Source organism: Pleurodeles waltl, chromosome 8 (genome assembly GCF_031143425.1).
Source record: "Pleurodeles waltl isolate 20211129_DDA chromosome 8, aPleWal1.hap1.20221129, whole genome shotgun sequence".
Lineage (NCBI taxonomy): Eukaryota > Metazoa > Chordata > Amphibia > Caudata > Salamandridae > Pleurodeles > Pleurodeles waltl.
In genome coordinates this window covers 988,065,260-988,087,781 of record NC_090447.1, presented here as the reverse complement: position 1 = coordinate 988,087,781, position 22,522 = coordinate 988,065,260, and the positions used below count along the sequence as shown (strand labels likewise).

The 22,522-nt window shown below is 45.9% G+C and overlaps 1 protein-coding gene across 17 annotated transcripts in view; it reads right to left on the bottom strand.

The window, feature by feature from the left end:
• MYCBP2 (MYC binding protein 2) overlaps window positions 1-22,522 on the bottom strand; it is a 1,769,078-nt gene that overhangs the window by 577,235 nt on the left and 1,169,321 nt on the right. For 15 of the 17 annotated variants that reach the window (XM_069205243.1, XM_069205245.1, XM_069205247.1 and 12 more), the window contains 2 exons: window positions 8,160-8,384; window positions 7,159-7,291 (listed from right to left, as the gene is read on the bottom strand). In XM_069205243.1, the coding sequence (XP_069061344.1) occupies window positions 7,159-7,291; window positions 8,160-8,384 (358 nt within the window). The remainder of the gene's footprint in view (window positions 1-7,158; window positions 7,292-8,159; window positions 8,385-22,522) is intronic. The other 2 variants (XM_069205244.1, XM_069205251.1) reach the window with 1 other exon arrangement.

The following is a 22,522-nucleotide window of genomic DNA, read 5'->3' as shown; positions in this document are numbered from 1 at the left end:
CAGAACACCTGAAGAGGAGTGCCAGTTTGCTGGAGCAGCAGAGAGAAGTCCTTCCTTGCAGAGGTACAGCTCCTGGGGGCCAGGGCTACTTGGAGCCTGAAGATCCCTTGGAGCAGGAGTCAACAAACCTTTGGGTGCACAGGGATTCTGGCCCAGTGGAAGAGGCAAGAGCTTGGCATCTCCCATGTTAGAGAGAAAGCAGAGAGGATCCAGAGGATACCTAAGACCCACCACCTGTGTTGGAGAATTTTCGCTGATCCAGAGAATGGAAGATCCCACAAGCTTGATGTTGTTGCCTTAGGTGCCTGCGGATGCAGAGGTACAGCTCCTGGGGGCCAGGGCTACTTGGAGCCTGAAGATCCCTTGGAGCAGGAGTCAACAAACCTTTGGGTGCACAGGGATTCTGGCCCAGTGGAAGAGGCAAGAGCTTGGCATCTCCCACGTTAGAGAGAAAGCAGAGAGGATCCAGAGGATACCTAAGACCCACCACCTGTGTTGGAGAATTTCCGCTGATCCAGAGAATGGAAGATCCCACAAGCTTGATGTTGTTGCCTTAGGTGCCTGCGGATGCAGGGGAGTGACTCCTTCACTCCAAGGGAGATTTCTTCTTGTTTCTTGGTGAAGCTGTTGTCTTGCCATACCCAAAGGATGCACAGCTGTGGAAATGTTGCATAATGCTGACAGAAGCTTCATAAATACTGTCGTCACAGGCAGTGCAGTCTTGATTCTGTGCAGCCCAGCAGTGGTTCCAGAGGTCAGGTGCCAAGATGTCTGCAGAGAGGTCCTGGTGGAGTCTTGTATGACTAATCTGGAGACCCACCCCCCAGGGAGTCACTAATTAGCCCAAAAAGGGGGGTTTGGTCACTCTCTGGGTGATGACCTATCAGGAGGGGGTCACTGACGTCATCTACCTGGCCTACCTAGTCAGATGCTTCCAGAGACCTCTGCTCATTTTGGTTCCAAAATGGCAGAACCAAGTGCCACCTGGAGGAGCTCTGGGCACCACCCTAGGGGTGGAGCTGGACAGGGGGGTGGACACTCCCCTTTCCTTTGTGTATCACGCCAGAGCAGGAACCAATGGTCCCTGGACTGGTGTAAACCGGATTATGCAAGGGGGCACCAAATGTGCCCTTCAAATCGGCCAGGTGGCACGGGGAGGCTACCCTTCCACAGCCCAGTACCACCTATTTCCAAAGGAGAAGATGTTGCACCCCTCTCCCACAGGAAATCCTTTGTTCTTCTGTCCCCTGCTTGAGCGGGTCACGAAGCAGGAGGGCAGAATTGTGGCTGGGGGGCTGCTGTAGACACTGGAAAACTGGTAGAAGCAGAACAGAGTGATCCTCTAAGAAACCCCCACAGTGCATGGAATCATGCCACCAGTATTGGAATCAGTACCGGGGTATGATTCTGACATGTTTGATACCAAACATGCCCAGGTTCGGAGTTACCATTATGTAGCTGGATCACAGGCCACCAGTGGACCACCAGTGGCTAGTACATAGTTAAAATGGCTTCTCCGCACTTAAGAAGTCCAGGGAATTGGACCTAGAGTTTGTAGGGGCACCTCTGCTCATGGAGGGATGCCCACACACACAGGGATCTGCACCCTGCCCTTTGGGCTGAAGGGCCCTACCACAGGGGTGACTTATAGTGACCTGGTGTAGTGACCAGCAGTGAAAAGGTGCATGCACCATTTCACGCATGCTGCAAAGGGCAAGCCTGCAGACAGTTTGCATGGGCTCCCTTGGGTGGCATAATACGTGCTGCAGCCCATGGGAGGCCCCTGGGGTACCAATGCCCTGAATACTGAAGTACCATCTACCAGGGACTTACAGGGGTACACCAGTATGCCAATTGTGGGGTGCAGGAAGTACCAAGACAACCACATTTAGAGGAGAGAGCACAATCTCTGAGGTTCTGATTAGCACTATCCCTGTGAAAAAAGTCTAAGCACACTGACATCGGGCAAAAAGTGGGAGTAACCATGCCAGAAAGATGGACTTTCCTACAATTGCCTTCTAAGTTAGGCCTGTCTGCTCTGCGCCAAGCTACCAGAGGGTGAGCACAGGTTGATTTTCGGTGTGTATCTGACTTACCCTGTCTAGGATTGTAGTCCCTACTAGGCCAGGGCGCATACCTTTGTTAGAAATTGGGTCTCTTGTTGGCAGTCAGGATTTGACTTTGGTACATTGATAGTGAGCTTCAAAGATGACAGGAGGTCTGCCATAGTCTGCAGGCAGTTGATGACTGCCTGAGGCAAGCCAGCCTTCGACAGCCAGTCATCGAGTTAAAGGAAGACTGGCACCCTGACCTTCGAAGATGTGCTGCTACCACTACCACCAATTTTGTGAACACCCAAGGAGCACTAATGAGATCAAAGGGGTGCAGAGAAAACTGAAACTGCAGGTAACGCTGATAGGCATGCAGCACAAGTATATGGAATTAGGCATTCTGCAGATCCAATGCCACCGTCCAGCCTCCAGGGTCGAGGACAGACAAGGATTGGGCTAGGGGGAGGCACTTTGAATTTGTCCTTCTGGTGGATGGTGTTGAAGGGTGCAGGTGTACAACAGGATGAAGGCTTGTGTCATCCTTTGGTGCCAGAAAGTAGTGGGAGTACCAGCCACGATCCACTTTTGGCACAGGTACCCTCTTGATCGCCTCTTTGCTCAAAAGTTTGCCCTTCTGCTGTATGATGGACAAGAGACCCTCTGTTAGTCAGTCCGGAGAAGATGCAACAGAGTGACCCTAAAGAGTACGGCACACCCTCTCTGAACAATTTGCAGGACACATCTATCTGATGTTAAGGAAAGCCAGCCCAGTAGCAATCATTGAATCCTGCTGCCAACCAGTTAGCTGTGCTCCACTTAGGCATGCTTTCGAGGTTTGGCAGTTGGGACAGCTTGAAAGGTGACCTGTGTGTGTGTGTGTGTGGGGGGGGGTAAGGGGGGGGGGGGGGGGAAGGAGAGGGGTGGGGTACGGAGAATAGGGATGTTTGTACTATACTAAATGGCAGGTCGTTCCTGCGCACAGGGCCAGTAGGGGTGCGAGAGCCCAGCTACAAGAGGTCTGGGCACTTTGCCCGAGGCTTATGTGGCTGTCTGCATGGGGAATTTCTGTGAAAGCTATGACAAAACAGATGCAGTTGGTGTGGCGGAGCAGATAGGCCCATGGAGCACACTGTAGCCCTACTCTGTTTGAAGCCCTCAAGAGTGTAGTCTGCTTTGTCCCCAACAGGTGAGTCCTGTCTATGGGCATGCCCATAAGGGATAACTGGCCATCACCTGAAAAACCTGTTGACAACAACCAAGCATAGCGATGAATATAAACAACAGTGTCAATTGCTCACCCAATGGAATCCATGGTATCCAGAGAGCAGTGGATTGTACACTTGACAGTGTCACAGCCATAATGTGTGGCCTGAGTCAATACGGGCCAAAGGGCTTCTCATACACTTGGGGGAGGATTTGTACAACAAATCCCTGAATGTGGAGAAATGGCAGCACAGCTGGCAACTGGAATTAACCAATCCGAAGACCCATCTAGTGGACAAAAATATCATCTCCCCAAAGGTCTCCACTTTCTTGGACTCCCCTATCCAAAGTAGTCAGGAAAGTGTTAGGGTTCATCCGATTGGTAGAAGGCTGCACCACCAAGCTCTCAGGAGCGAAGTGCTGAGAAAAAAATTCAGGGTCGCCTAGGGCAGGTCAGTGGTGCCTCACAATTTGGTGATTTACTGGTGGGCCAGAGCAAAGTTTGGCCCAGATCCCTAAGAGGGTGGTTGTTAGTGCCTCAGTGAAGGGCAGCAGGAGCTCAGTACTGGTTTGCCCTGGCTGGTGGACTTCTGTCAGGACATTAGTTTTGATCTCTAAAGTGAGGAGCTGAAAGTCAAGAACTTCAGCCACACTTTACATCACTACTGCAACAGAGGCACTTTCCTCTGTTGCAGGACCTGAAGGTGAGAGGAGGCTGGAATCAAGAGAGGTGTAAAGACCACTGGCGTCCTGAAGGTCACCGTATCAGGTTTCCTTGAGGCCAATTTCATCCCCTGTGTCATAGTAATTATCAGAGTCTGTCCCAAATGTACAGTATGAGACTCCAACTCAGAATCTGACAGGTTGATGGGCACCATCCCCTCCAGCATCAATTCTCTGGGAATTGGTGTAGATCTGTAGTTGGGACAGGTGCAGGAAGAGGCCCACTGGTGGGTTCAGAGGGTTGAAATGGGGCTGAGGGTTAACCCGCCAATGGTATCCCAGAGGGAGGGCCTCTCTGCTTCCTGGGGCCCGCAGGAGTGCCAGAGGAAGTTGAAAGGGCTCCCAAGAGTCATACCACGGCCTGTGAAACTCTTGAATCTGCCTCTGTGTCACAGAAGGCCTCAAACTCAGATTGGGCTCCGACGTCAGCTGACTTCAGGTGCGAGATCGAAAGGTACAGATAGAGATGCCAATGTGCCTTCCCATGTGTATAAGCGTGGTGAGAAGGGGCCGAGTCCCTCTTGAACGCTTTATGATTTTTCTTTGACTTATCAGAGGATCTGGACCATGGTGACAATTCCTGTGACTTCTAGACTGGGAAAGGGATTTGGACCGGTCCTTGGATCTGGAATGATTTTGATGTGAAATATTCCAAAGCGTGGTGCTTCGTGGTCTCGTCTGCCTTCTGGGTTCATCACCATGTGATCACTTCAGGCCTTAGAGTCATGACTCGACCGTAGGTACCACAGGCAAACCTTATGAGGGTATGTCAAGACATTGTTGTGTGACAGTCCCTACAAGGTTTGAACCCTGTAATCTTGGGAGGTGATATTTCCCTTGCACACTGTGTACATATGAGGTAAAATGGGACTCAAAGACACAAGATATAGCTCAGTGTATGTGTCTGGTGCTGCAGAAAGAAAGGAACCTCAGCATGCAGGAGTGGCGCCTATACTGGCCCCGCACATGATTTCTAGGGCAGTGTCAGTGCAGAGCCACAAAGCGCCACTTACCCAGAGGTACTGCGCAAACGTTTCCAGATCCATTCTGATGCTTGTTGAATATTCGAAAGGTGAGGAATCTGTGGTTAGAAGGCTCTATCAGAAATAAACTAAAGAGAAATGTATTACGATCTCCCTGGTAAAAGTAGAATAGGATGTAGCAGCAGGCATATATAGTAATTGATAACACACCAAAATGCACCACCTGATTGAACAGTGTTGATCAAAACACATAGAATGAATGTCAATTGTTCTTTATAAAAACATTAACAAAGTGTTATAACTAATGCTCTACGCAAAAAAAACAATCTCAAAGAATCCCTTTTCATTAATAATCTACACATTTCTGTGAGTTGTAATCTTGACGGATAAAGCATTCAGTTCTTTTCAACCATTCTTTTGTGCAAAAGAAGCTCCAGGACTGAGCTATTCCTAACACTCGTTATTGCTGATTATTTAATGCCTTTTTGAAATATATCCATCTTAGGGACCACATTCAAAGCCAAACTTATGATTTTTTTTTTTTTTTAAGTTAAACAGAAAGCTGCTACAAATCTGATGGGTGTTTTTAAAACATTCTAAATAAGAGTGATTACAGAATTGAAAATAAGCAAATCCAGATAAAAAATAAAACAGAATGACTATACTGGAGCAGCACGCCAAACAAAAACTTTAGAGGGATGGGTACAAGCGTGGGACAGGACTACAGCATGACATCTTTAAATTATAAACGCTCTTACAGAAGAACAAGACGAAAGATGGATGTAATGCTAGAGATAATCTGAGGAGTTTTAAAAGAGTGACAAACTAATGTCTTTAGAATTCAGAGAAAGGAAGGAAGCTGGGATTATTACACAAATCAACATTACAAAAACAAACTTGCATATGGGTCTAATATAACTGTGGATGCCTTCACTGATACCTGTTCCACAGTGGAACTATGGAAGACTACTTAACTAAAGCTAAATTTACTGTCAATCAAAAGCTGGCAACAACAGTCCTTACTGATTACATAAAAACAAGTGGCTAACAAAATGGAGAGGTAAAGTTTGTGGTCCCAACAGTCTTCAAGCTAAATCATATGAAGTGGTTTAACTAACTATGACTATGGTCCTTCCATTAAAAAAAAAAAAGATTAAGATGTTTGCAAAATGCTCCTCCAACTGACCTATCAGTTTTAGACTAAAAATGAAACAAGGACTGTCTAACGAATTTGTGATGGCGTTATACTGAGGATATATTGATTTTGTATGGTAACCCTTAGCAGGACAGGGAATGCAAGACCAATAATAAATACAAAATAAAATAACAATATTTGTATTGACAGCAATGGATTACATGGTATTAGAAAGAGGATAGCTGACTAGCCAGCACCATCATTTAAAACTAAAAGCTGGCAGAGATTTAACCCACTTGATGTTTATGGCCCCTTGACTGATGTGCTTGCTGCCTTTTAACCCACAATTATGCGGAGTTGTGTCACCTTGGTCTGAGGGTTTCTTGGGGAGAACAATAACACAATGCAGCAATCAAGAAAAAGACAATGTAATGGGAAAGACTGAGGTGATCTTTGGAGAACAGAAGATTGGGGAGGACGCCATAGAACATGGTGATAAATGGCATGCTTTGGAATTGGATTTACATGAGGTGAAAAGGAGAGATTTTTGTGTAAAGTATGTTACAAACACATGCCTTCTAGATTAGCACTTCAACAGGAGAGGAGGTGGAGCAAGAGCTCAAAAAGACTAGCCTGGAGGCATACAGTGAGGAATTAACATGGCCTATGAGCAGGTTTCAGACTTGATAAAGCAGAAATTGAGCCTATCTGTGCACATATCCACTTTTGTCTGTTTAAGTGTAGCCTTCAATGGAAAAATGAGTTGATCAAATTAGTTTAGAGAAGGATCTAGAGTGCAGAAATTACCAGGTTGTGGTGTCTCTAGTTTTGTTTTGAGCTGCTTGACCAAAGCATTGGAAATGTTTCAGACATTTTGATCTTTAAGGCTGTAACTCTTTATTTTAGTTACAGGTTGCACAGGCCAGGAACAGCTTCCTCCTAAACTGATATGTGAAATGACTACAAGATACTTATAGTGACAACAGATGCAGCTGCCATGGTAGGCAGAGGACGACTAGTGTGGGGCAGTGCTGTTGTAGGCTGGGATCACTATAGAACTTACCATCTTCATGGCGGAGATACTGGTTTCCTCCTGGGTCTCTAGCCAAGGACCAAGCCTCCCCTTCGTCACTCTCACAGAATTCTACCATGCTGTTCTTGTCCATCTGCACCCATGTACCTTCTGTATTGATGACCTGATTCAACAACAGAAATGATCATATTTACCGTTTTTCCCACTCAGGTGAGCCATCTGTCTGATAATAGCTAATAAAGCTTCAGAATTCAATACACTGAAAGCCCACTCCAGACATTTTCTGCTAACAATCCTCAAAAAAAAAGGTCGTCTTAAAATGATATACCCCAGTCTGACATAGGACACTGACAAAATAAAGCAATGTAAAATTTAGACAAAAGTAAATAACAAGGATAAATCACACAAAAGCTTCAAATTCAAAAATACAACTGTTCATCTTCTGGCAGAATAAAAAAAAACTAATCAGTAGTATATTGCAGGAACATTAATATATGAAAACTAGCTCAATAGCTTTGTTACGATACCTGCAAAAGTAGCTGCCAAATTCAAGCAGCAATTTGAGGAACAGCATGACACACTACATCCATAGGCCCATTTGCATAGGAATACCAGAATATGGAGATTAGATAGATTCTCTAACTTGTGAGCAAAGTATACTTTTAAAGATCTGCAGATTGCTCACCAAATGAGTAACTTCTAGATATGTACATAAATAGTGTGTACATCAAAAATGTATGCCCCAATCTCATCAATGTACTTTAATTTTGATACAGCAACAGAAAATACATTTCAGAGCATGATCCCCCATCATTTTGTAGCCTGGGCTTGCTAAATACTTTCATACAGAACACTGTTGCCAAAGGAGATTCATATGAAAAAACTGCAAGGGAAACCTGTATTGGTCACATGCAATTCTTGTTCTCGAAAAAACAACAAGTTCTGAATTTAAATTATGTTGTTTTTTTCACCGTTGCTACTAAACATGCTAGCATCTACGAAGCCATAAATGAAGCTACAGAAATCCATACCTCGCCCACTGCCTTGACTTTGTTTCCCAGTACTAACATTCCAATTGGGATACCTCTAAGGTTTGGACAGCTTCTGATGTTGTGGCCTGACGGCCCAGTCTTCACTACCTTGTACACACCAGGCCCACCACGAAGGAATGGCTTATCTTGCTCGTGCACCATTGCTTCCTGCAGACCATGTACATTTAATTCTTTGAAAAAGTCATCAGCATTGGATCTGGGCTCCTGAAAATGTTAAGAAAAACAGAAAAACACTGGTTAATAAATGATCGTTAGGAAATTGCTTATGATAGTTGCCTCTGGGTTTGACTATGATATCTAAAGGTGTCCACAATAGTGTCTCAATGGTATCCCCATGAAGTACACTAGAGAGGTAAGATTACAGCTAACTTCAGCCCTGAGTTTCTACAAAAGACTATTAATGTGACAAGTGGTATCAATACTCGAAGTAAAAATACCATGAGACTTTAAGTGCAGCAAAAATAGGAATGTTTCTAATCTAACTCAGAGAGGCATCAACTGTGGCTACGTTTCTGCTTTTAGAGCATTATAGGTGACATAAAAAAAGAGAGCATGTACAGAAACTAACATGAAAAATAAAATGAACAGAATAGTGGATGATAAAGAGAAAAGAAAGCGAACAGAGAGAAAGAATCAACTATAAACATATTCTAACAAACATACAACTATGCACTAAATCCAACATTTAAGTACAATCAGGTGGCTCACGTGCCACATAAAATATGCAATTTCTATGGCTTCTATTTTTAGACATTAATGCATTCATGTACCTAAATTCATTAGTGCATAGGAGACACCGCTTTAAGATACACATTTAAGGAGTTCATGATTTAATAAAATTCAAAGTATCCTTCTAAAAGGGCATTTGATAAAAGTGTTCATGCCAAAGATGTATTATGGATTGAAAATAAAGGTAAAGCATGTTGAGCATCAATTAGGTCAATTTGTTCTTGACATAGGATTTATGCTGTGGCCTGCAGCGCTTGTAGATGTAACTGTAGGCTTGTAAACTTATTTTTCTAAACATATAACAAAATAAATGTGTGTGTTACTGCCCATTTTAATAGTGACACAAACACTTATTTGTACTAGGACCTACCAACTTACAGTGTGTATATTCCATAGTATAAGTGTTTAGAACACTGGTGTCAGGCATGTCCTTTTCAGGAGTGTCCTTAATTTTCTAAATAAGCAGATTTCTTTCTTACATGCCTTCCCCACAGCATGTGGTGCAACCAAAAGGCACAAATACACTGACTTTGATTAATGAGAGTGTTGAGAAATGGATGGATAACTGTCACCACAGTTAAAATATTTGCAGCAATCCAATCTTAGCTCTAGACCCATGCTGACCTTTATTACCACAGCCTATGGAATATTGGAATACTACCTCAAATAGATGTACCCAAGCTTGAAGTGAGATCATTATTTTCATGTAACATCAAAACATCCTGTGGCATGTAAACATTAAATATGCAAGAATGTCACAGCTCATGTCAATCTGTTATTGAGCTAATGTCCTCATTGATTCTAAGCATCCACCAAAATGTCACAGAAGTCCAGGTGATGGTGGTGATGTCCTATTTGGTAACTACAGGCTGTTCCCTCCATGATGTTAATTTCCTCAGATCAATCATTCCCGCCATTATCACCAATTGTTTCCTCCTCAGAATTGTAATCTATGTGAGTTTTCATGATGTGTTTTCAATATACAGGTACCTTCATGATAAACCAAAAATTGTCAGTGTGGGAAAGTGCCACTGTTGGCATGGATCCCCCCCTCCCACTTTGTGCCTAGTGCTGATGCCAACTTTGATTGAAAGTGTTCAGGGACCCTGCTAACCAGGCCCCAGCACCAGTGTTCTTTCCCTAAAACTGTACCTTTGTTTCCAAAATTGGCACAGCCCTGGCAAACAGTTAAGTCCCTTGTAAAAGGTACCCATGGTACCAAGGCCCCTGTGGCCAGGGAAGGTCTCTAAGGGCTGCAGCATGTATTATGTCACCCAGGGGGACCCCTCACTCAGCCCGTGCACACTGCCTTGCAGCCTGTGTGTGCTGGTGGGGAGAAAAAGGCAAAGTCGACATGGCACCCCCCTCAGGGTGCCATGCCCACAAACCACTGCCTGTGGCATATGTAAGTCACACCTCTAGCAGGTCTTACAGCCCTAAGGCAGGGTGCACTATACCACAGATGAGGGCACAGCTGAAGGAGCAATATGCCCCTACAGTGTCTAAGTCCATTCTTAGACATTGTAAGTGCAGTTTAGCCATATTAAGTATTTGGTCTGGAGGTTTGTCATTATGAACTCCACAGCACCATAATGGCTTCACTGAATACTGGGAAGTTTGGTATCAAACTTCTCAGCACAATAAACCCACACTGATGCCAGGGTGGGATTTATTGAAACATGCACACAGAGGGCATCTTAGAGATGCCATCTATATGTTAGCCCAACTGCTAGTGTAGGACAGACCGGTCTGTGCCAGCCTGCCACTCTCAGACGAGTTTCTGACCACATGGGGTGAGTGCCTTTTGTGCACTCTGTGGTCAGAAACAAAGCCTGTCCTGGGTGGAGGTGCTTCACACCTCCCCCTGCAGGAACTGTAACACCTGGCAGTGAGCCTCAAAGGCTCAAGCCTTGGGTTACAGTGCCCCAGGGCACTCCAGCTAGTGGAGATGCCCGCTCCCCGGACACAGCCCCACTTTTAGCGGCAAGTCCGGCAGAAAAATTAGGGAAAACGGGGAAGAGTGACCACCCCTAAGGTGTCCAGAGCTGAGGTGACCACCTCCCTGTAGAATCCTCCATCTTGTTTTGGAGGACAGGGACCAATGGGGATAGGAAGGTGCCCCCTCCCCAAAGGGAATGGACACAAGGAGGGCGCAGCCACCCTCAGGGACAGTAGTAATTGGCTACTACCCTCTGACCCCTAACACGCCTCTAAATCTAGGATTTAAAGGCCTCCCTGAAACCAGCTCACCAGATTACCGGTGACCTACAGAGAAAAGGAGGACTGCTAAACTGAAAACCCCAGCAGAGAAGAAGGAAGATGACAACTGCTTTGGCCCCAGCCCTTTCAGCCAATCTCCTACTTCAAAGAACCTGCAAGAAGAACAGCGATGCATGCAGCGGGCCCAGCGACCTCTGACAACCCCAGATGACTGCCCTGTACCCCAAAGGACCAAAAACTCCAGAGGACAGTGGCCCTGTCCAAAAGTAACTTTCAACCAAGGACTCCCACCTTACTCCGGATGCGTGAGTCCTGGCTCCTGTACAACCGACGCCCACAGCCTGTGTCCAGGTGATCTACCCTTCAAGAAAGGGTCCCCAGGTGATTGGGAGCAAGAGCCCATCCTGGGTTGACCCCTCCAAACCCCTACAACAACGCCTGCAGAGAGAATCCAGAGGACCCCCCCTGACCACGAGCTCCAGACGAAGATATCAGACACCTAAAGGACCCACTGCACCCCTAGCCCCCAGGCCTTGGAGAACCTGACCCCCGGTGCAGCATCGACCAGCAGGCTGCCCTCTTACCTGTCTGACCCGTGGTATGCCAGAGACACTGCCCCCCCCCCAGACCTCGCCTGTAGCCTCTAATTGACCCCCGGGGTCCTCTCATAGAGTTGCATTGGGAACCCAACACCCTGTTTGCACCCTACACCCGGCCACCCTGGTGCCACTGAGGGTGTATGTTTGGTGCCTATTTAGGGCCCCTCCAGTCCTCTCTTGACCCCACCTGGTCTGCCCTCCGAGTCGCAGGTACTTACCTGCTGGATTCCGATACCCCCATCTCCATAGGGGCTCACGTTAACTGGGCTCGCCTTTGACGACTGCACCCGACCGGCCCCGTGTTGCTGGTGGTGGGTGTTTGGGGTTAACTTGAGCCCCCAACGGCGTACTACCTAAAACCCAGAGACCGAAACTGTAAATTGAATACTTACCTGTAAAACCGTACAATCTTTTCTTCCCCCAGGAACTGCTGAAAATTGCAGTGTCCACTATTAAAATAGCTTTTTGCCATTTTAAAGAAAACTGCATACATTGTTAATTCCATTAAAACTTCTGATTATAACTATGCAAAGTACCACACATTTTATGTACGTACCTGAAAACTAAATTTTGTTGTTCTAGAAATAAATTAACAAAATATATTTTTCTATATAAAATCCTATTGATCTGCAGTTAAGTAATTGAGTGTAGGTTTCTTCTATTGTTTGTGCGTGCTCAACAAATGCATAACATTACCCTCTGATAAGCCTAACTGCTCGACCACACTACCACAAATAGAGCATTAGTATTATCTGTTATTGCCTCTGTCAAGCCTCTGGGGAACACCTGGACTCTGTGCACACTATATCTCATTTTAATATAGTATATACAAGGCAGCTACCTACACTCAGTCCATACCCTCTGACATTTTATGTGTACTTCATGAAACCTACTGGTGTGCCCAGAAAGTATTGTATTTTAATAATAGTTAAAAGAACATTAGATGACTTGTGTATATCATACATAAACATTCTGTTTTCTTATGGAATGAGCGCCCTTGCTAGCTCCATCATGGGTTTAAACTACCTTTACTTTGTAAATTTGATATTTTTCCACTTAATTACTCCCCCCCCCCACATCACCCCTTAACTTTAGTGCACCCTCCCAAACCCCTATAACCAGCAGCCAGGACTGGGTTGCAAACCCTTCCCATAGCCTTTGAGTAAAAGCAACATACAACCGTAATTTCTGTGTTCATTTATAACAGACAAGAGATCATCTGATTTCCTTCCTTTGAATACTGAGAATGAAGCTTCTTGATGAATGATGTAAGACTGCAGTCGTGTATTTATTTAGCATTTTTTGCACTATTTACAGCAAGTTCCAAACAGAAACTTGAATAGGAAACAATTTTTGGGACTCCTTTATTGTTACCCGGCTTAAGCAATCAGCGCCAAAAACGAACGGCTCAAAACTGGGTGAGCAAATATTTGAGAACATGGTGTGCCGAATGGTCAAACTGGAATAAACTTATAAGCACTCCAAACTCAACAGAATGCCATTACAGACTTAAAACAACCTTCCTTGAATGTCTGACACCAAACAGGCTGTGGAATATACAATATTTTATCAAGCTGATTTTATTATGAGTGACTTCAAAAGGGTAGACTCTCAAAATAATAGTCCTATTTCACCTTTAATGTTGCTTCCCATGAAGTTAATATACAATTATGAAGAACTATTTAATCAATAGATAATAATTCTGCAGAAACAAAAATGTAACTCATGGCTAACCCAGTAAAATGGATAGTTTCACAGCTCTAGATGCATTTAGCAATCTATGTGAGACAAATCCTAACATGCATCCACTAATCTTTCAGCATTCAACAACTGCATTTAGGATCAGGGTTTTGCTTTTACCAACTGAAAAAAACGAATTTAGAGAAGGCTCATCGGATTTTTAAACAACATGAAAAACATTACACTGGCCTTACTCATTCATTCAGCATGCGATTTGGCTATCATGTAGTGTGTGTACACTCTCCTTTAACTCTTAATGAAGAATAAAGGGAACTACCACTAATATGGATGAGGTTTCTGAGTCCCAAAATGAAACACAAATAACTTACTCGATGTTCAGGATTCACAAAGCTTTTTGGGGGGGCAGGCCTGATTTACTGTATTTCAATATTATATCTCTTGTGGCTATTAGTGTTCTAGAGATGGGGTGATGATGAAACAGAATAAATTACCTTTTCTTCTTACTTGCCCAAAACGCATTCCACAATCTCGCTGCTTCAGCTCTGCAAGTCATAATCCCCTATCATCTAGAGTGACAAATGTGTGATCAACTTTGACTATTCTAATTCATAGACTAGAAAAGTCACCTTTCATGTACATCAGCACTGTTTTTCTTGTAGTACATAGTAATTGAATAAAAAGGTGGCTTAAATTTATAACGGGCTACAAAGAAAAGATTCATGGGACGGATTTCTAACATACCCACATTTGAGCAACAGGTAGAAAGTCTGTTTATCATCAAGGAAAATAAGTAAAAAATTATCTACTAGGGATTTTTCAAAAAGGGGCAAAACACAATTTCAAGACTCAACTGTATATTTGTTCACACAGCAAAACGTAGTGTCACCACCTCTCTCATTGGTTGTGTTGACCACACATATTGTGTACCAAAGCTGGGCAGCTAAAAGCTATTATGATTTGTTAAAATATATTAGACTGACATGCTGTCATCTGGCTCTCCTGTTGGTCGGAGAAAGGAAATGGTAATACCTTAAGAAACTTAAAAAAAGCCTCCTAGAATGTTGAAGCCTAAGATCCAAATGAAGGGAAGCAGCAGAGGTAAGATATTCATTGCTGCTGTTGGCCCAGACTACAGCTACACAGGGAGCTTGACCTGTATCGCTGACAGAATATCTAAGAAATAAAAGCCTTCAGACCAGAGTCAACGAAATGACATGAAAACTGCTTGTAACAAATGCTAAGTCCATTGTGAAGGCTTTCTCTTCTGCAGTAACATGCAAGGAACTTCAGGATGACAGCAGATAGAGTTTAAAAAGTGACAAACTACTTTCATAATTATCCATATGCCTCCAACCTTTAGAGTGAAATATTACGAGGTCAATCTTACCAACACATCAAAATGGAGAATATCTTTCACCATTGCAGAGATCCAGGACACTGGTGGCAGCTCAGATCGACTTCACCAGTGGTAAGTACTAATGCATAACTAGATGTTCATTTTAGTAATTAGGAAAAATCAGATTCATCCTTCTCTGAAGATGTGGCATAGACCTAATTAGATCCACATGTATAGTAGTGTTTAATTGTTTGACTGTACCAGCTGTCTCTTACTCCCTAAAACATTTCAGACAAGGTCTGACGCAAACAATTTTTCTGGTTTATAATTATTATTTGAATTTTGACTTGAAGCACAATCTGCTAGAGAGTAAGGCGCTTCAATGGCATTCTTGGGAAGTATACCAATGCAGACATATGCAAAGCAGCCACATGGTCCACACATTTACTAAACACTACTGTGTGGATGTGTTATCTCAACAACAAGCAAATGTTGGTCAAGCAGTGCTTAAAACACTATTTCAAACTACTTCAACTCCTACAGGCTAATCACCACTTACGTGGGAGAGGGACTGCTTTTCAGTCTATGCACAGCATGTGTGTCTGCAGCTACACATGCCATCGAACAGAAAATGTCACTTACCCAGTGTACATCTGTTCACGGCATGTAGTGCTGCAGAAATCAAATGCGCCCTCCCTCTTCCCCGGAAACCCATAGACGTTGTAGTACTTTTTATGTAAATACGTATATACATTGCATGGGCATCTTCTTCACTTTCTATATATTTGTACATATACAATTCTTCACTCCTTACTTCACCCTCCTGTGGGAAAACAAAGGAGTCACTGACCATGTGCACTATTACCGAGAGGAGGAGTTAATCGATCTCGTGACTCGAAAAAAGTTTCTTCAAAGAAAAACAACTCGTATCACTCCGAGACCAACATTAGATGGCAATATAGGCACAGCATGTGTATCTGCAGCTACACATGCCATCGAACACACACATACATATATATATATATATATACACACACACACACACACACACACACACACACACAGAGAGAAGACTTCACCCCATACTTTGCAGCAGAAGGGATTTTTCAAATTTGCTAACATCACTTGTACCATCACTAAGATTTTTCAGAAGCCTTGTGATTTTAGTGAAGGGATCCCACAGACCAGCACCCCACTCAAAAAAGTATTATAGCTCCAGACTCCAGTGCAGGTCAGAACTGTCACTTCTTATGAGCAAATCAATATCTTGGCCACAGTCCAAAAATGACATATCAAAAGGAGTGGTCAAGGTCGTAAATTTTACAAACAATTGCTGAAGATAGAGGAATGAGAAAAATTGTACAGTATGTTACTTTGGTATTTTACAGCCAGTCTACTATCACATCAAAATCGCCCCCGCCTCATGCCCATTAAAACTAGGTGGGTCAGTAATGTTTGTCATTCTAAAACATGGATCCTGGTTCTACAAAGTATAGGAATCATTAACCTAAACACATTCATCAAAACATTTGAGGGACATGTTCACCAGTAGGCGGGCACACTCAAATCTGCCTCTGATGAATGTCGGACTACAACGGGACCTCCAAGCTCTGACTACATGTGGTGATAGGATTCCTGAATAAGGCTTCCACATCAAACCGCAACTATGTGACCAATACCATTTCATCATGTATCCTAGTTTGGGTGTGCTGTGCACTGAATGTATGAGTAGGTTGTGCCTTTACACCTACAGGAATCCAGGTCCTATTGAATGCCATTGTAGGAAACTGGCCCTTTATGTGATATATGAACACCGCGTAAAGGGTTCAGGGGTTCCTCCAGTGAGTGTACAGGGCTTGCTAAGCAATCCGAAAGTGCTCTATTTAGGGGTAGTGTGATCGAGCATCCTTAGTCTTAACACAGAGGAGTGCAAGACATCTACAAACACACACAATAGATAATAAATGAGACACTTGACTCAAAAATAAGATCAACATCAATTTATTTGAAAAGCAGGTATCTTTATATGTGTTTAGGCATCAAAGAAAAATCGTCCAGATAAGTACTTTTTTAAATAGGAATTCTTTTCACTTTAAAAAGTGGACACAGAGCAATTTCTGAGTTCTGGAATGTTATCCTATGGGAGGAAAAACAGGCTCTGTCAACAGGTACAGTACAGTGCCTTACAAGACCTATCTCCTGGGATTAAGGTGAGTAGTGGGAAAGGTCCAAGGCAGCACCCACAGTACACCCTCAGTGGCATGGGGCAAAGCAAAGCAGTGTTGGGTGTTCCTATGGAGATCAGTCACTGTGAAAAGAGGCTGCAGGCTCTGGCCAGGAGGCCAGTAAGGCTGAACTCACAGCGGGGCTCAGGCTTCACAAATCTCGGGCAGGACCTTTGGTCCTCTTCTCCACAGCTCAGGGGCGAATGGTACCGAGGTGGTGTGTTTTTTTTTTTTACCGGAGCAGGTGTGGTCGAAGGGGCTACTTGCAGAGGCTACAGGTGTCGTCAGGGAGTCCAGTTGTGGTGAAACCACGATGGCCTCAGACTCTGGAGGGCTGGGGAAAATTGTTCTCACTGGTGGTCCATTTCAACTAGGGTTTGAAACGGCGGGTGCAGCAGTGACTTCAGGTGTTGGGTTTTGGAGGTTCCAGACATTCAGAGTCCTTCCTTTGGAGGTTGTTGGAGAACAGGTCTGCTGTTCACGGGAGGTCTAGAGTCTTTATTTAAGGCAGGCTGTCCTCCCAGGTTGAGTGAGTAACAGCTGCAGGACAAGTTGACTTTGGGGTAGATTTAATTGTGGATGCAGAGAGGCCGGCGGGGTTGGTACCAGTTTACTCTTCTGCTTTCACAGTTCTTGTGTCTCCTTGGTCTTGTTAGGTTGTCAGGATCTAATTCTCCCCTAATAGGGTCTCCCCTAAATACTGAATTTAGCGGTGTTAGGGGTGTGTAGGGTAGTAGCCAATGGGATACTGACCTTGGGGTCACTATGCCCCCTGTATGACCACTTCCAGTGGGAAGTGGGAATAACCCGGTCCCAGAATTCTTAGGTATGCCATCTGCAAGATGGCTACCTCTAAAAAATTGTGTCCACTTCGCAGTAGCCTACATTAGGGGGCGGTACAAGCCTGGAGATGGCACGCCCGCCGGACTAGCTAATTTTCCCACCTGTCCAGGTGCCAAATGGGCTCTTGGATGAGGAAGGTGGCTTCCTCTCCTGTGAGGAGAGCCACATTTGCACTTCAAAGGAGGTAGCCCTTTGAGGCTTGCCATTTTAGGAAGGCTAATCAGCAGGTCATCCTGTGGGAAGGGGTGTTACACCCTCTAACCGGACAGGCTTTTGTCTTTGGCCTCCTGAAAGCAGAAGGCTCTCACCCCTGGGGGCCAGAACTGTGTCTCGGGTAGAAGGCTGTCTGAAGCCAGTCAGTGAGCACACCAGAGGCTGGTAAGGTTTCAGGGAGCACCTCTAAGGTGCCCTCTGGGTGCATGTAATGGTGAATCCACTACTGGCACCTGTGTGGGTTCACCAATGAAAGATGTTTGATACCAAACATCCCTATATTCAGAGAAGCCATTATGTAGCTGGGTAACTCATATTAATCAGTGCCCAGCACATGTATTTAAAATGGCTTTCCACGTCACTCACTATGTCTGACAATCAACAAAGACATAGCAGCAGATATGCCCTCACATATAACATAATGGACTCTGCCTTAGGGCTGTAAGGCCTGCTAAAGGGGTGACTTACAAATATTGCATGCAGTGTTAGGGACATAGCACATAGGCTGTGTGCAATGTTGTGTTTTCACTTTTGTCTGCACCAAGACATGCAGACTGTTATGTGCTTGGCAGTGGTTTCTGCATGGCGGCACAATTCATACTGCAGCCCTTAGTGGCACTCTTTAGCACCTCAGGCCCTAGGTATAAGGGGTACCACTTACTAGGGACTTAAAGAGGGTGCTAAAGGCTTTGCCAATTTGGGAAACAATTGTACAGTTTGGAGGGAAAGAACACTGGCAACCTGGTTGGCCGGAACCCAGGGCACTTCAGTCCATGTTGCATTTAATACTTTTGTGTGTGATTGTCTATTAGTAATTATATACTTGATCAGAGATTTTAATCACTCATCTTTGAATCCTGTGCTCTCAGTAGAACAATCTAAGCGCTTACAAAGAGAAAGCCCATTCGCCATTATATCATTTTTGGCGAACAAGGAAGCCAGAGGAAGAAGCATGACGCCTTGCTAGGTGTGCGAGGGCTTACCAATTATTTAAAAAAAAAAAAAGTGGAGTTTGTGGGCGTGGCCAAGATAGTAGCTGAGTGGATGGTTTCCCTGTAAGCTCCGCAACAGCCCCATAAAAATCCTACGAAATCTAGCAACCCAGACACTCCACATAAACAAATATGCAACCCTAACAACTCGCCGGCGCTGGGGGTCTTGAAGGAATCCAGGAACTGTTCCCAGGGCAGACTACAGCGGCAAGGTCCCGAATATCAGAGACCAAAGGAGGCTGCAGTGCATGGCGAGCAGCCACTGAGAGGATGAGCGCTTCTGTGGACGGCTGTGCCAGACTGAGCTGCAGAGGCATGAGCCGCGGGATAAGCGGAGGTCAGGCGAACTGTGAAGGCCGCTGGTCGGCTTGAATGTGTATGCAGCCACTTGGGCTGTGAGGATGATGCAGTGCATTAGAAGAGCTTGGGTGCCTGTGACAGAGCGCAGAAAGCAAGAACAGCTTCGAAGGTGAGGAGGAGGTGGGACGAGGGGGCTCCCTGGCGCAGCAAACCTGAGGACACCAGACTGGAGCAAGGGTCCGTGTCGATGGGCTGGGGTCTCAATGCAGTGACCGCCCAGCCACTGTGACGCTGACGAGGTCTTAGTGGTGAACAGAGCCCCCTGCGGTAACTTGAAAGACATTGCAGTGGCGGGGATGCGGTCCTGGAGGCTATAGGGGCCCATGCTGAACCAAGGGGGTGGCCCTTGCGGTTTGGCTGAAGGGTACTGGGAGCTGGGAATCCCAGACTACTGGAGGCAGTGAAGAGGCCCAAAGAAAAAGAACAAGCATGGAGAAACACTAGGGGCTGGAGTAACTTGCAAGGCCCTCAGTGAAGGGATACTGCAGCACTGGAACATTTAGGAAGCTGGAGAAGAGCACCCGGTTGTAAGGGGGGGGGAGGAATGGCCACGAAAGGGACGAAAAGTGGACTGTGGGGGGCGTGTGGTGGCAGAAAGGCCAAGGGACCGAGCCGTAGCCCTGGACTGGACTCCTTGAACCTCTCGAAGGCTGAGTCCGCTTTGATTCCAAAGAGACGGGTGCCATCAAAGGGCATGTCCATGAGTGACTGTTGGACATCCCCCGAAAAACCAGAAGTACGTAACCAGGCGTGGCACCTCAAGGCCACTGTTGTAGGAACCGATCTGCCCAGAGAGTCGGTCATATCCAGTCCACAACGGATGGTGAACTTTGCCACGTCGCTCCCATCCATGACTGCTTGGGAGACAATAGCACGGGCCTCCTCCGGTATCTGTGGCAGGACTTGCACAACCATATCCCACAGGGAGTGGGAATAATGGCCCAAAAGGCATGAGGTGTTCACGGACCGCAGCGTGAGGCTGGAGGAAGAAAACAACTTCTTACCAAACTGTTCCAGCCTTTTGGATTCCCTATCCGGGGGTGCAGAAGGGATCGCGCCAGAAGAAGAGAATGCCTGGATAACAAGACTCTCAGGCATAGGATGTTGGGACAGGAACTTCGGGTCGTTCGGCGCAGGCCGATGGCGGCGAGCGATCGTCCTGTTCACTGGATCCCCTGTATTGGGTTTGGACCACGTACCCAAAATGACGTCAGTGAGGGCTTCATTAAATGGAAGAAGGGGTTCAGAAGTAGAAGCCATGGACTGAAGCACCTCCGTCAGGAGGTTAGACCTGACTTCGAAAGTAGGGAGCTCTAGGCCAAGGACCTCAGCCGCCCTACTAACCACCATACGATAGGTAGCTCCCTCCGCCATAGCCACGATAGGAGGAGACAGCATGCCAGTCAGGAGAAGTATCAAGACCACTGGCTTCGCCCAAGTCCTGTGCCCAGTCCATAGTAGGGTCTTCCTGGTATTCATAAGGGTCCAGGGACCCCTCCAATTCCTCCCTGTATTCGTACCCATAGGTAAATGGGTCAGAATCCGACCTCGGGTGAATAGGGCCCACCAAAGCACATGGTGGCGTCGGCTGACACCGCTCCGACTCTGAGTCGTCAGGATGAGAATGGGTTCGATGTCGATAGTGGGCACTACTGACATCGAGAGCGTTGAGTGTCGCTAAATGACCCAGCGCCGGGGAAGGTCTCGACTGTGCGACCGGCGTCGGGCGGATCCGCGCACTGATCCGGAGGTGACCTTGGTGGCCAGGACGAAGCTGCCGGCGCGGAACCCGAAGGCCCCTCCGCCAAGCCCCTTGGGCCCGAAGGCGCCGTATCGGGGTCGGCACGCCCAAAGATGAGGCGCATGGCCTCGTAAAACTGAGTTGGGCGGGGGTAGCTCCAGCTCCGCGATACTCGGGGAAGCGCAGAGCCGACCCAGGCGTAGGCTCCGAGGATGGAGGCCTACTTCGTTGACGCTCGTCCCGCGTCGCATCAGCCGAGCGACGGGGTGAAGTCGGAGAGCGATGGGACTTCTTCGACTACTTCTTTTTCTTACTGTGACCCGCCGATTTCGATAAAGACGAGTGGCGGTGGCTCAACGACTGACCACATAGGTTTTTATGCACCAAGGTGGGTACGACTAATGTTAGCCGCGTGGCCAGAACTCTGACTAGTACCTTGGTATCCACACAAAGCATGGAGAGGGGTCTATAAGAACCCGCCTCTTCTGGATCCCTGTCTGGCTTAGGGAGCATGATGATCTGGGCCTCTCACATTGATTGGGGCAAAATTACAATTTTATTTGATTCAAGAAGCAGCTTGGGCATCAATTGATTACTATAGACCTGTTAATATTCCACTGGCCACCCGTCAGGGCCCGGTACCTTTTGCTGTGCTAGCTACCCCATTGCTTCCACAAGCGCTTCCAATTGGAGCTCATCATCCAATCTCACTTGTTGCACCTCTGTGAGCCGAGGGAGGTCCAGGGTCACCAGGTACCTTTGTATCTCCGGTATCTGAGGTTTCCCGCCTCTAGAGTATACAGCCTTCAAGGGTTCTGTAGGTAGTTTGTTTATGCCACCCTGTGTTGTCACTCTTGTTCCGTCTGCTCTTTTCAGAGACAAGATACGGGGAAATGGTCTCTCCCGGCAAAGCAGCCAGGTCAGCAAGTGACCCGACCCATCCTCTTCCCTATGTGGGAGCTGTCGATATTCGTGTGAGGTCAGTTTATGAAGCCTGTCCCATATTTCCGTGATGCGACAACCGATCTGTAATTCAGTCTGACAGGACTGTATCTGGGTGAAAGCAAAGACATACTAGGTTAAAGTCAGGTGGGTTGTAGACCATTTCATTCAACAGAAATGACCTTGGTATTGGTGTTCAATGAAATTAGAATGGTTTTAGATAAGGGTTGCAGCGCAGTACTGGTATTGTTGGAACTTAGTGCTGCCTCTGACACAGTTGCACAACCTATTCTGGATAACAGAAATAACTAAATTTTTAAGTTCAGAGTAGGGCACTGGAGTGGCCTTTCTTCTAAGCCACACACAAAAAGAATGCCTTCCTATGCATCCAAAAAAGAGCTCCAAGTATATCTCCTCACTGACCAAACTGATCAAGAAATC